We start from the raw sequence: 13797 nt of genomic DNA, 5'->3' as shown, positions 1-13797 counted from the left end.
GCTTCTTCCAATCTCAGCTGTAGGCTGGTATAAGGTTCATCTCTCACCCCTGGGCTTATAGATTTCTGGGCTCAGCTGCTCTGGTCTCTTCACAAGGTCAACTGTAGATTACCAGGCTCATCTCTCTTCCTGGGGCCACAGGATCCTGTCTAATGAGCTGTCTCTCTTCCTCTGTGTTCTCCTTCTCCATGTATTTACTTCCCCAGGTGTCAGTATTAAAACTGAAAACTCTCTTCTCTGCCCTGTGGGTTTCTCTGTGAGTCCCCACCCACCAAGGGGGTAGGGACTCAACATCCTACTGACATAGCCGAATCAAAGCCCTAATCATAATTTAATCATGTAAAAGTGAAACCTCTGAATTTAATACAATCTAATATGCTCAGAGAAACAGACCAGTTTACAAACACAACCCAATATCTATTTTTGGAATTCATAAACAATACTAAACTGCCACAGCAAGGAATATGACTATTCAGCTCATATAAGGAAACCCAAATGGTTTATAAGCATTGATGATATGCCCAACTTCACTAGTTATTAGACAAATTAAAATAAAAAGAATAGTAAGAGAACTCTTTTCACCCATGAGATTGACAAATTTAAGAAGTTGGTTAATACCAAATTCTGGCAAGTTTGTGGGAAACAGAAACCCTTATGCTCTTCTGGTGGGAAAGTAAACTGGTAGAACTGTTCTAGGGCACAACCTAGCAGTACTTTGTGAAATTAAAAATGCATAGATCTGGGAACACTTTCAAGAGACAATCATGTAAGATTGATGTGTGTTTCCGGTGGCTTCTGGGCTACTGCCCCCAGCCTCTGGGGCCAACGGCCTGAAGTAATGGACACAGAAGAGATGAATTAGCAGCCAACTGGCCCTCAGGTCCAGTAAACTCTAGCCATGGACCAGGACCTTCTGCAGCAGTCGTTGAATTGTCATGGGCCATCCTTGCTCTCTCTGCTCTGGAGCAAACAGCAGAACAATCCACACTTCTGAAGCCTGCTAGGGTTGGTGGTTGAGCTTCTTCGGGGCCCACCGCCCCAACAGCAGTTACAGGGCAGAAAAGAGAAGAGTCGACAGCATTACAATAAAAACATTCCTTTCCAAAAAAGCAGATTTGCTTTTTGTAGTTTCCTGGAAATCAGATGTACCTGCAGGTTCTGAAGTTAATGAAGACAGTGAAGATCATTATGCAGTCATGCCACCTTTAGAGCAGTTCATGGAGATACCTATGGACTGAAGAGAACTGTTTTCTGAGGTATTGAGCATGGCAATATAGTGATGGGAAGAATTTTTTCCATTCGGGAATTTGAGTTTTTCATAGTATTGATCTGTTTAGGCAGTGGCATCATGAGAGATATATTCCACTTAGAAACCACAGCTCTTTGTCCATTAAGAGATGTGCCTTCTCATAGTAACCATGGGGTTACTAGCGTATTACCAAATTGACGATATCATCCAGTTGGAATTAAGGATATTGACAGAGAGCATGAAAAGCTTGCAGTAACTCTACATAGCTCATTCTTCTGCCACACCTATCTGGGATTAAGTTAGGTGTAATTAAATCTGAAGAGCTTTCTCTGTACTACAGGAGGAGTGTTGAACTAAATAGCAATCCTTTGGAGTCCTATGAAAATATCATGCAGAGTTCCTTGGGAATTGTTATTCCAGGAGTAACTAGGAAAACTAGGAAGAGAATAATCGAATCCACCATCTTTAATGAGAGGCTTACAAAGCAAAAATTTCTCTGAAGACGATTTTGTTTCTGCATTAAGAAGCAGTCTGCATCTTGGGCTTTAAAATGTATGAAGATTGGAGGAAGTGGAAGGCTACCACCGGATGCTATTATTAAAGTTAGTTACAGTGAAAAAAAATGTGTGAAGATTGGAGTTGATTATTTTAAGGTTTGGAGGTATGTGGATGCAATAAATGAATACAGTAAGGCTCTGGAAATAGACAAAATGTGGAAGCTTTGGTAGCTCATGGAGCATTATATGCAACAAAAGAAGTCTCAACAAAGCAATAGAAGATTTTGAGCTTGCATTGGAAAACTGTCCAAGTCATACGAATGCAAGAAAATACCTCTGCCAGACACTTGTAGAAAGAGGACAGTTAGAAGAAGAAGAAAAATTTTTAAATGCTGACATTTAAAAACTATTTAAAACTATAAGAAAACGTTGGCTTTGGATGAGACTTTGAAAGATGCAGAAGATGCACTGCAGTAACTTCACAAATATATGCAGAGAAAAGCTGAAAAAGAACAGGAGAAAACTAAGAAAACAGAAACAAGCGCAGAAAAGTTGCATAGGCTCTTAAAAGAGAAGAAGAGGTTAACAAAGGGGAAAAAAATCATCTTCCTCTTCAAGTGTTTCTTCTATTGATGAATCAGTTTCTTCTTCATTATCCTCTTCTGGTCACAGAAGACAAAAGAAACGGAGGAGAAACCATTCAGAGACTTCTCCCAGTTCCAAAAGGCATTCATCTAAGGCATCTTCAAATCAGGTAGATCAGAAAAGAAAAGGTGAGTGCTATTCACTTCCAGCCAACACTTCAGAATCTTTCCTTCAACTAAAACAGAAGTGGAGAAAATTTGGAAAAGTAAGATCGGTTACCATATCAAAAGACAGGTAAAAGAGAAAGAAAGATACATTCTCTCTTCTTCTTCAGTTGAAATTCCAGATGATTTTGGAGATAGGTCTGATGATCCAAGAGATTCGTACAATAGCTGTAAATCTCAGGCAGGTAGTAGCAAAACAGAAAAGCCATGTAAGCCAGAAAGGCATTTTTCTTGTAGAAGAGATTCCTCAGATACCTTCTGTAGGGATTCAGATGACAAGATAAAAGTTTATGGTTATAGAAGATTTTAAAAGAATATAGAGGGAAGAAAAGAGCATTATAGAAGGTGGGAACCAGGTTCAGAGAGGTATTCCACTTCACTAGCAAGCTCAGACTACCTTTGGATGTCAGTTGACAAATATAAAAAAATGTATTTATTCTGGATCACATGACTTTAGTAGACATGAACAAAGATATCAGCTAAATACAAATCAAGGAGAATATGAAAGGGAGGACAGTTACGGGGAGGATATTAAAGCAGAGGTTCCAGAAGAAGATGGACTAAATAGCAAAAACAATCAGAAAGTAGAGCTTTTAAAAAATTACCTCAAAATTTGCTCAATGTATTTAATCAGATAGATGAATTTGGGAAAGAAAAAGGAAATAAGCCAAAAAATTAATATTTCAAGGATATCAACACTGTTACAATAAAGACACATTTTTAAAAAACTGATTCTTGTCATGATAGTCCAGTTCAACAGCCTCTGCTTCTAAAATTATTTTATTGATAGTGATTGCGGAGAACAAGTAGGTTAGGGGTTACCAGGAGTGGGAAGCGGGGAGCAAAGGGGAAATAGGAAGTTATTACTTACTGGGTCCAGAGTGTGTTTGGGTGATGAAAAAGTTTTGGTAATGGTCAATGGTTAAGAGTAGCACAACATTGTTAATGTGATTAATGCCACTGAATTGTACACTTTAAAATGGTTAAAACAGCAAACTTTATGTTATATATGTTACCACAATAAAATAAAATAATATTGATTACAGAAAGTATAAAGAAAAAACAAAAACAGAAAATCATAGAGTGTTGGGTAAAAAAGCAAGAAACAAAATGAGACAGGTAGCACGATATCATTTATGTCATTTAAAAACATAAACCACATGAATAACATATTTTACAAGTTCACATCTATAACCAAGAACATATTATCAAAAACATTAGAGTGATGACTATAGGAGGAAGGGGAATGGGAGTGAGTATCCGGGATGACAAGGGGAGAATAAGATAAAATCAGGTAGTGGATGTGGCTCAGTGGTTGAGTGCTGGCTTCCCACATATGAGGTCCCAGGTACAACCCCTAGCCTTGGTACCTCAAAAAAAATGATGATGAGTGAATGAATGAGAGGAAAAGAGGGTGATTGAGAGGGAGGGTGTAGAAAACAGAGAGGAAATATGTCACCTGGTGGGGTGGATGAAGGATGAGCAGCTAGACTGGGACAGGCCTGTTAAGAGGTGACTGGGGCAGTGCAAGTGGAAGCAGATGGTGATCAGGATGAGAGCAGAGGCAATGGAAATAAAAACAAAGACTCAAAGTTGATCCAGGTTGACCAAAATGTATAATTTGGGAGGCTGATGGTGCCATTAACTGAACTATTAATAAGATAGAACACACAGACTCACATTCATGGCTCTCCCAACCTATCACTTTGAAAATCAAGATTCTAAGGAACCATGCCTAATCAGGGAGAAGAGAAGTGGCATTTATCTTACTCCTAATAATAAAAATTTAAGCATTTATTACATGTTAGATACTGTGCTTAAGATCTTTACACCCATTAGCTCAGTCACAACCCCATTTTATCACCATTTTGTTGATTAGGAAACTGAAGCTTAAAGAAGTTAGTTCTTGTCCAAGGTCACAAACCCACATCTTCTGATTCCATAGCCCTATTAGGTATCAGATACCATTCCATAGGCTAATTTTTAATATATTTTTTCACAATTATTCCATGATGCAGGCTAATTGTCTTCATTTTCTTCATTTTACAAATAAAGAAACTAAGGCTCAGAGTACTTAGAGAACATCTCTAGGCTGGTAAATGTTAGAGCTGGGATTCAAACTCCAAGTTTGTGCTCTTTTCATCCCAGACATCTGCACATCCCCCTAAGCTACTGCATGAACTATTTCTCATGTTACTAATTCAAATTCTGCCTAGGGATTAAAAGATCCTATAGAGACATATTAACCAATTGCAATGTATAGACCTTATTTGGGTCCCAACTCAAGCAAATGGTTAATATAACCACTTAGAAGGAAATTGGGAAAACATGATTGCAAGGAATTATTGATTTTTGTGTATGGTGCTAACATTGTGATTATTTTTAAATAGGGGACTCCTTTTCTTCAGTGATACACACTGAAATATGTACAGTCATTCTCAAAATGTTATCAGTATTATCTGGAAACTTCCTAGAAAGGCAAATTCTCAGTCCCACCCCAGACTTACAGTGAGAAATTCTGCCAGAAATTCTGCAGTAACCTGTGTTTTTTTGTTTCATTTTGTTTTGCTTTCTGTTTACAAGAGAAATACTTTATTTGTAAAATATACTTTTTGTTTGTTTTTCTTTATTTTCTTTTATGTTACATTTCTTTTAATGTTACATTAAAAAAATATGAGCTCCCCATATACCCCTACCCCCCCACCCCCACTCCTCCTACATCAACAACCTCTTCCATCATTGTGGCACATTCACTGCACCTGGTGAATACATTTTGGAGCACTGCTGCACCACATGGACAATGGTCTACATTGTAGTCTATACTCTCCCCCCAGTCCACCCAGTGTGCCATGGCAGGACACACAATGTCCAGCATCTGTCCCTGCAGCACCCAGGACAACTCCAAATCCTGAAAATGCCCCTACATTATATCTCTTCTTCCCTCTCCCTACCATTAGCTGCTACTGTGGCAACTTTCTCCACAATACAACAATTTCTGCCCTTACCAATCACAATAGTTCCCCAGCAGAATACCAGTAAGTCCACTCTAATCCATACTCTATTCCTCCATCTGGTGGGCCCTGGGATGGTTATATCCAGTCCCCCTCTACATCAGGAGGGGGCTTAGATTCCACATGGATGATGGATGCAGTGAGCCCTTGATACTGATGGCTACGATTATGAGCCTGTGTGCCCCAAATATGAACTAGGCCTAGAGCTGCAGGGTGTCTAAGAGTTACCTCCTGAGAGCCTCCATGTTGCTCAAATGTGGCCACTCTCTAAGCCAAACTCAGCATGTAAATGCATTACCTTTCCTCCAAGCATGGGACATGACTCCTGGGGATGAGCTTCCCTGGTGCCGAGGGGATTACTACCAAGCACCAGCTGATATGTAACTAGAAGAAGACCTTGAATAAAAGGGTCAACTCAGACCAGCAGAATATCTCAGCCTACATGTAATATCAGGTGTTAAAAACTGCTTTTTGACTTTGGATAAAAAGGGGAAATGGAAAGAACAAATGAGTTCATATGGCTATGAGTCTCCAAAAAATAGTCGGGAGGTCATCAGAGGGGTAATGCTTATGCACACCTCAGCAGTGTACCAGAGACAGCCAAAGTAGATAGATACCTAGGTACTGGTTCTCCTGAGGGCTACAGAGACCCACAGGTTCTATGGTCATGGCAGATGGCTCTGAAGTTCATTGCCATGTCAGTTGGCCCTATTTTAGAGTTTGTGTTCCTGAGTGTGATGGAGTTGGACCTGAGCCTCAGCAGACTTGCAACTCCTACACTCTGATTTATTGGACTTACCCTGGCCAGCTAACAGGGAGGTGAAGAAGGTCAACCACCACACCAGGGAGCCAAGGAACCTGTGTTTTAACAAGTCCTCCAGGTGATTCTGAGGCATGTTAAAGTTTGAAAATCACTATAATAACATATTTTGAATTGGCTTCAAAACAATCCGGGCAAGGGATGATGGGTTGGTGGGGGTATATGTGTAAAGAGATTGACCAAGAGTTGATAACTGCTGAAGTTGGGTGAGGCTGATAGGGGTTTATTATACTATACTCCACTTTATATGTGCTTGGAAGTTTTCCATAATAAAAAGTATTTTTTAAAAATTCAAACCATTTTATCTACAGTGCACCCTACCCTCTCTCCACTTTCTCTACTTGTTCCTCTTGTTTTCCAACTCTCCTCCTCCAGAACGTTTCCTCCTGGTTTCAGAAATGGCAATTCTCCTTATTCTCCTTATTCTCCTTGTTTGCCTGCAGTTTTCCAAACCTTAGGGGCTCTTTCTGCACTTATCCTCTCTTCTTGTCCTCTCTGCTAAAGTTTTTAAAGGACTCATCTCTTATTATTTCAGGGACTATTTCTCTTTCTCTCCTCTCAGTGTTTTTTCCATGGCTTACTCTAGTATCTGCTCACTGAACTCTGGAGAAGCAGATTTCTCCGTGGCTTCTAGGGACGCCTTTTCATTGCATGGGAGCTTTGTGAGCTTTCTACTGCTTTTGGTGGCACCATTGACCCTCCTCTTCTTAGGTGGTTTGTCGCTTCTTTCTTTTAAAAGAGAAAACTTGGCTGCTTTCTATCTTAAAAAAGTTTAGTTTCTATGACTGTTTTAATTTGTAATGTGTTTTTGGTTTAAAACTCAGACAAGACCTCCCTTGCCAGAGCTAGCTGGCTCCTCACCCTCTCGTGTCACTGCTGTCGCCATGCCGAGGTCTGCTTCTCAGGGGCGTGGCCCCTGACTTCGAGGTCCCTGACCGTCTTAATTTCCATGACTACGGGAGACTCATGGGGGTGCTCTCTTCTCCTATCCTCAAGATCTTACCCCAGCACGCACCATGGGGCCTGGCAGAGCTGCAAAGCTGGCACCCAAATTTGCCAGAGGAGGGTTAAGGTGATTGCCCTTTCAACAGACAGTGCTGAGGACCATCTTGCCTGGAGCAAGGCTATCGGTGCATACAGCGGTGATATGCCCACAGAAATGTTACCTTTTCCCACCATCGATGATAAGAATCAGGACCTTGCCTTCTTGGTGAACATGCTGGATCCAGCAGAGAAGGACAAAGGGAATGCCTGTGCTGGCTTATGTGGGGTTTATTTTTGGTCCAGATAAGACACTGAAGCTATGTCTGTATCCAGTTACCACTGGAAGGAACCTTGATGAGATTCTCAGAGTAGTCATCTCTCTCAGCAGAAAAGAAGGTTCCTATCTTCTTTTGGTTGATGGGAAGGATGAAGACAGTGTGATGGTCCTTCCAACCACCCCTAAGAAGTCAAAAAACTTTTCCCTAAAAGAGCTTCACCAAAGAGGTTCCATCTGGCAAGTAACACCTCTAAGCACTCCCCAGCCTTAAGTCTCTCCGGGAAGTTGGTGCTGGAGCAGCTGGCTTAGCACAGTGAGTCAGAGGATGCCAGCTGCCAGTCAGCAACTCCATAGCAACATGCTAGGGGGATCACAGCCAAGGTCTTTAGGTTGCTATAGTAAAATGGCAGTAAAAAGAAAAACAAACCCAAACAACACAGAAACGTAACAAGTAAAATGGCCACCTTGTTTTGTGAGCCTCTCTCTTTACAGTTTACCTCCTACTGCTCGAGCTAATCTTTGAAGTCTGAGCTAATGCCTTTTCAGACGTCTCTCTGCCTTAGGTTCCCAGGAACAGCACTTACTGGATGGAACTGGAAGACCACAGCCCATTGATTCGTCAGGCTGGAGGGTGGAGAGAAGTAAATGAAATAGAGAAAAAGAGAGAAAGGAGAACCGGGGAAGGAGTGGAAAGTGGGACAAGGAACTAAATGGCCCTTGTGGAGCTGTCCAGCTCTACCCATGCCTCCAATCTTTCCTTTCAATGGAGTGTCCTCTGTTCTTGATCATGGCTCTGGACCTCTTTTTGGACCTGTGAGGCTCAGAAGCTTCTTTGCAGGATCTACTGAGGACACATGAAATTTGCATGCTCAGCATGTGAATTTAGAATGAGGACTCCTTTGGCACACACGGTGGCGACCTCTGCTACCTGGCTGTGAATTTGTTACCATCCTTTGATGCTGGCTTCCCCATGTGGCCACCACCACACATGCACACATTTCTCATTGTTGTCCCCAAAGCAATCAAGCCACTGACTGACAACCTACCCATTGTTATATTTCTCTGAATCCTTCTAACTGTATCTTTGCTACTCTTTTAGGAGTGTTTCTGACCTTCTCAAGGAAGTCACTCAAGAAACTTGACTCCCTTTTTAAAATGTCTAGTTTTCCCAGACTTCATGACTTCTTAAAACTTATCTTAAGATTTTGTCAATGTTAAAATTATTAAGACAATGTAGAAAGGTGGGAAAATGGCTATGATCCAATGTTATTTTTTAAAAAAAAAAAAAGAAGACAAGAAAAGTGTTATACAAGATGTAATACATTTACTCTGATAGTCACCAAGTAAATATTTTTGTTTTGACATGGACAAGAATAAGAAAGGAATATGAAGAATGAAGAGTTACTTTGTCAGGTGAGATGGATTATTGTGCGATTTTTTTCTTTTAAAAGTTCCTTCTAAACAACTTTGTTTATAAAAATCACTCAATGTTTCCCTGTTCCAGTTAAGAGTTTCAAGTTCTGTTTCCAGTCTCTGCCAGGCACACTTTACCCAGCATCAGATTCTCTGTGTTGAATCTTCACAACACGATGGCACTGCTCATCCCCCAAGTGGAAAACCACAGAGTTATCTTTTCCTTCCCTTCACCTCCCCTTTCGTCTGGACAGTGGCTACAAATCAGCATGGTTCCTTCAATAACTTTTCTCTGCCCCCTTCCCCCGTTCTTACCATTTCCGGTCTGCCGATGGCTAGTTATGTAAGGCTGATTACAATGGGGTTTCTCTCATTCCCTACCTTTGAATTGATTTCTTTACTATGAACTGGGCCTGTGTTAACTTGATTTTTTAGTCAGAGGTAAAATGAGCCCAGGGCTCCTTATCACAGGTCCTATTTAAAAAACAAATGCTTGTATGTTCCCTTACTTTTAAGTGAAGCAGGGGAATATTTATCCTTGTATTTTATAGGATGCCTCCATTAAAAACAAACAAACAAGCAAACAAATAGGGGAGCAGATGCAAAAACAAACAACAAGCAAACAAATGAAAAAAAAAAAACTCAGGGGAGCCGATGTGGCTCAGTGGTTGAGCACTGGCTTCCCACACTCAAGGTCCAGGGTTCAATCCCCAGCCCCGGTACCTCAAAAACAAAACAAAACAAACAAAATAGCAATTTCAGAGTTACAGGCACAATCTTTGTAATTATGGAGGATGGTGTTCTTCCTAAATACCCCAAAGGAATTTTATGCTCTCACTGCAATTAAGTGGCACAGTTCCTATCATAAAAATGGAGAGACGGAGGAGTTCCCCCTTCCCTACACCTTCTAAAGAAAACAGAATTCGAAGACAGAGTCCGTGCTCCTGGGCTTCTAATTTTCTGATACTTCAAACATTCTTTTTAAGGACTCTAACTGTATCTTGCCGTCATTCCTACCAGCCACAAAATCCTCTATCATAGAGAAAACTGAGGTAAGTAACATCAAAAACAGTTTTGTGCATCAGTATTAGAAAGTGGAGACGCAGACATAAGCGATCCAGTTATAAATCATTCCACTGCAAACTGAGCCCCAAACTCTTATAACAAGGGTGGGGAGTGGGGCGGGCATGAAGAAGTTAGCTCTGTAGGTGAGGTTTCTTCTTTGCCCATCTTGGTGGGCATACCATGCGGCCTCTCTTTAGGGAAACGTCGCTATTTCGCTGGCTGTGTTGCCCTGGGTGAGGGGACAATATGGCCATGGCGGCCTACCTGCTCTGCAGGCCAGGAGACACACCTGAGCCGTTTCTCGGGACCTGGGAGGAAGCTGGATGGCCGCGAGGACTGGCCTCCAGCCAGAGAGGCAACTTGGTTGGTCTGCTGGGAAACCTGTTAGTCTTCACCTGTCCACGTCAGGAAGACAGCACCACTAACTGCACCAGGCCTCCAGCTTACTGAGGTCTTTATCAGGCATTACAGCTGAAACAAGGTGGTACAAAAACTCCAGGTGGCAGAGAAGCAGAAGAATCGCACTGCACATTCCTAATACCCTACATCTAGTAGAGAGCAATGCATCTGAAATGCAAGCAACTGGTGGTTGCTTGTCACTTTTCTGTGAAGGCACCTGAAATGAGGGGGCAGTGTATACATTCTTGCAATTATAGAGAACCAGAGTGTCCAAGCCAGAGGAAATTACCAACCTATTCCATGAGCATGCGGTATCTCTGAGCTCAGCTTCAATCTTTTCTGATCAGGTATCTCCCGTGAAAAAGTGGTCCTGAGCCTACTGGTTTAGAAAGCCTTGTTACTTCACTAGGGAGACAGGTTTGTTAGGACCAAAACTCCGTTCTTTGAGGGGTCAGTGTGTGGTGTATGGGGTAAAGTGACATCTGGAAATGTTCACCCATTCTCTCCTAAATGCCATGGAAGTGGTAGGGTTGCCCAAACCACGGTTGGAACTGTGGGGCAAAATAGTCCCCCTTCAGCCAGTCAGGGCCCTTCTGCAGCAGAGAGTACCATTTACATAGTGCTTGGTATGTGCCACTGTGCTAAGCTCTTCACATTCGAACTTATAATAGTTATTGCCACTGCTGCCCATTGAGGTAGATTAATTCTGTGGCTGTCATATCTCTAATCAGGAGGAAACTGAGGCTCAGAGAGGTTAAGCAATATGTCCATTATCATACAAGTAGTGAGTTTCAAAACTCAGGTTCAAGGGCCGCTAACGCTCTTTCCCCTCTACCATTCTGCCTCCCTGACTCCAGATGGAAGTTGTCGGAATCGACTTTAGCACTGTTCACTTTAGGTTGGTACCTTCCTGGAATGTCAGGTGTGACTGCACTTTGATTTAAAAGACAGGGGTGAAAGAGGACAGTGCTTCAGACAGAGAACAAGAACAAGATCTGGATCAAACCCCTGAAAAGAGAGTAGGTGTGTAAGGACAGACGGATGCAAGAAACCTGAAGCTACTATAGAGAGGCTAATGGTATCTCCTAAGCTGTCTTGGTGTCAGCTAACCATGGTTACAGAAGCATTTACCTGGAAAGAGGTAAGGCAACATCTTTCATGAGGTTCACTTTCACTTAAAATGCTAATTTTCTCTGGGCAGAGAATACTTTTACAATGAATGCACGGAGTGCTTTAAAAGGTCTTAGTGAAGAGCCAACATTCCCCTCTGGACAGAAGCAGCAACTGAAGGATTCAGCGGACCAGAGTCATGGTGGCAGGAGCTGGGTTAGAATTTAGGGTCCCTTTTATGAACACAGTTTTCGTTTTTTTAGAGCAGTTAAACTAAGGCTGAGGTCAAACTAACTTCATTGTTTCAAGCTCGTCCTTGAAATAATTTCTTATGTGTGTTCAATGCTTTTGTTTTCCTCAACATACTTTTGCATTCCTCATTCCACATCAACAACCCCTGGGGGTAGACATTCTTATTCTGACTTTCAGGAGCCAGAGGCATCCACAGGTCAAGAGACTTGCTTTAAGGTCCCAGAGGTGTTTATTGGCAGAGTCTCTGAGTCCAGCATTTTTTCACCAGAGTCACACTGCTCTCCCACTGATCCTGCCTGAAACTGAGCAGAGGAGCTTGGGTTCACACAGAGTTTATGACTTCAGGGCACAGCTGAGGAAGGTAAAGAAGCAGGTGTGAATAATGCTACATAAAGGTATATTTTTAAAGACCTGGACAACTGCCCCAGGGATTAATGGGTCCATTCAGTCTTGGTCGAGAGGTTCCCTCAGGTAGTGCCTAGCCAGAGGACACCCCTTGGCTTTTTCCTCCCTCCCTTCCTTCCATCCATCCTTTCTCCATTCCCTCCTCTCTTTCTCCTTCCCTCCCTGCCCTTCCCTTTTCTAGGTCAAGCAGAGCTCACTAATACAACAAAGTACTACGCAGTTGGTAGTACTCTTCTCCTTTGCTTGAGAGAAGTGTGTTGAATTGATTCAAAGCTCTGCAGGCTCATTTTGGCTGGTGCCATATGTATTGATCTCAGGGTGGGGTCCCTGGGTAACCCCATGTGCCTTGAGGAGAAGGACATAGCCATGTCCTGTGCTGAGCACTGTTTGATTGCCAGAATTGGCACACTGTACCTTTGATCAACAAATGAACAGCACAGCATCTAGAAAGTAGGAGAATCCTCACCTCAGAGGGATCCAGAAATAAAATGTCCCCATTTGGAAAAAATTTGTTAGGGTAGTTGTGGAAAGAGCCGACCTGGACCTTGGAAACAAAAGAATCATCTGGGTTGAGAATTCAGTCCCCGTCACTTGACAGCCTTGTGAATTTGGGCAAAAAAGGGCTTTAACTTCAGATTTCCTCTTCTGTAAAACTGCAGTCCTAACACTGTCCCACAAGGTTATTGTAAGGATAAACTGCCAATCACAGTGCCAGGCAAATAGTAGGCACTCAATAAGTATTCATTCTCCTCCCAGCAGCTTTTTCTTTGGCCTCATACTAAGGTACAGTCCCAATTGAATGACACTGTTGATGAGTTAGTTCTTCCCTAAAGAAACAGAATTCTCTATGCCCTAACCTTATGCCTAAAAGGCTTTTTTTGTTTTTCAATTTCTTCCCCCTCCCCTGTTATCTGCTCTCTGTGTCCATTCATTGTGCATTCTTCTATGTCTGTTGTATTCTCATTAAAGTGGCTCTGGGAACCCATCCTGGGACCTTCCAGAGGGGGAGAGAGGCGATTATTCTCTGGCGTCACCTCAGCTCCCCAGTTCACTGCATCTCTGTGTCTCTTTTTGTTGCATCATCTTGCTGCGCCAGCTCTCCATATGGGCAGCACAACTCCTGGGCGGACTACACTCCTGTGTGGGTGGCACTCCTTGTGCAAGGGGCACTCCTTGCGCATGGCAGCACTCCATGTGGGCCAGCTTGTCAATGGTAGGTAGAAGTTCTATCCATTGAGCCATATCTGCTTCCCATGTCTGAAAGGCTTATTTTTTTTTTAAGATTTATTTATTTCTCTCCCCTTTCTGCCCCCCACCTCCCCCCGTTGTCTGCTTTCTGTGTCTATTTGCTGTGTGTTCGCCTGTGTCCACTTGCATTCTCGTCAGGTGGCACGGGAATCTGTGTCTCTTTCTGTTGCGTCATTTTGCTGCATCAGCTCTCTCTGTGCAGTGCCACTCCTGCGCAAGCTGCATTTTTGCTCAGGGTGGCTCTCCTTGAGGGGGGAC

At 42.5% G+C, this 13797-nt stretch overlaps 1 protein-coding gene and 2 pseudogenes across 1 annotated transcript in view; all 3 read left to right on the top strand.

Annotated features, from left to right (window-relative positions):
• The first annotated feature begins 898 nt into the window (after positions 1-898).
• LOC101433063 (tetratricopeptide repeat protein 14 pseudogene) lies at positions 899-2100 on the top strand (annotated as a pseudogene).
• A 577-nt stretch (positions 2101-2677) lies between these two features.
• On the top strand, positions 2678-7901 carry LOC101436501 (peroxiredoxin-6 pseudogene; annotated as a pseudogene).
• A 2476-nt stretch (positions 7902-10377) lies between these two features.
• The window catches only part of CA12 (carbonic anhydrase 12), a 59575-nt gene continuing 56155 nt past the window's right edge, over positions 10378-13797 (top strand). Inside the window, exon 1 of the mRNA XM_058294315.2 lies at positions 10378-10508. Within this exon, the coding sequence (XP_058150298.2) occupies positions 10378-10508 (131 nt within the window). The remainder of the gene's footprint in view (positions 10509-13797) is intronic.

This window comes from Dasypus novemcinctus, chromosome 3 (genome assembly GCF_030445035.2).
Source record: "Dasypus novemcinctus isolate mDasNov1 chromosome 3, mDasNov1.1.hap2, whole genome shotgun sequence".
NCBI lineage: Eukaryota > Metazoa > Chordata > Mammalia > Cingulata > Dasypodidae > Dasypus > Dasypus novemcinctus.
Note: the sequence above shows the minus strand (reverse complement) of the source record. Positions and strands in the feature narration are given on the sequence as shown.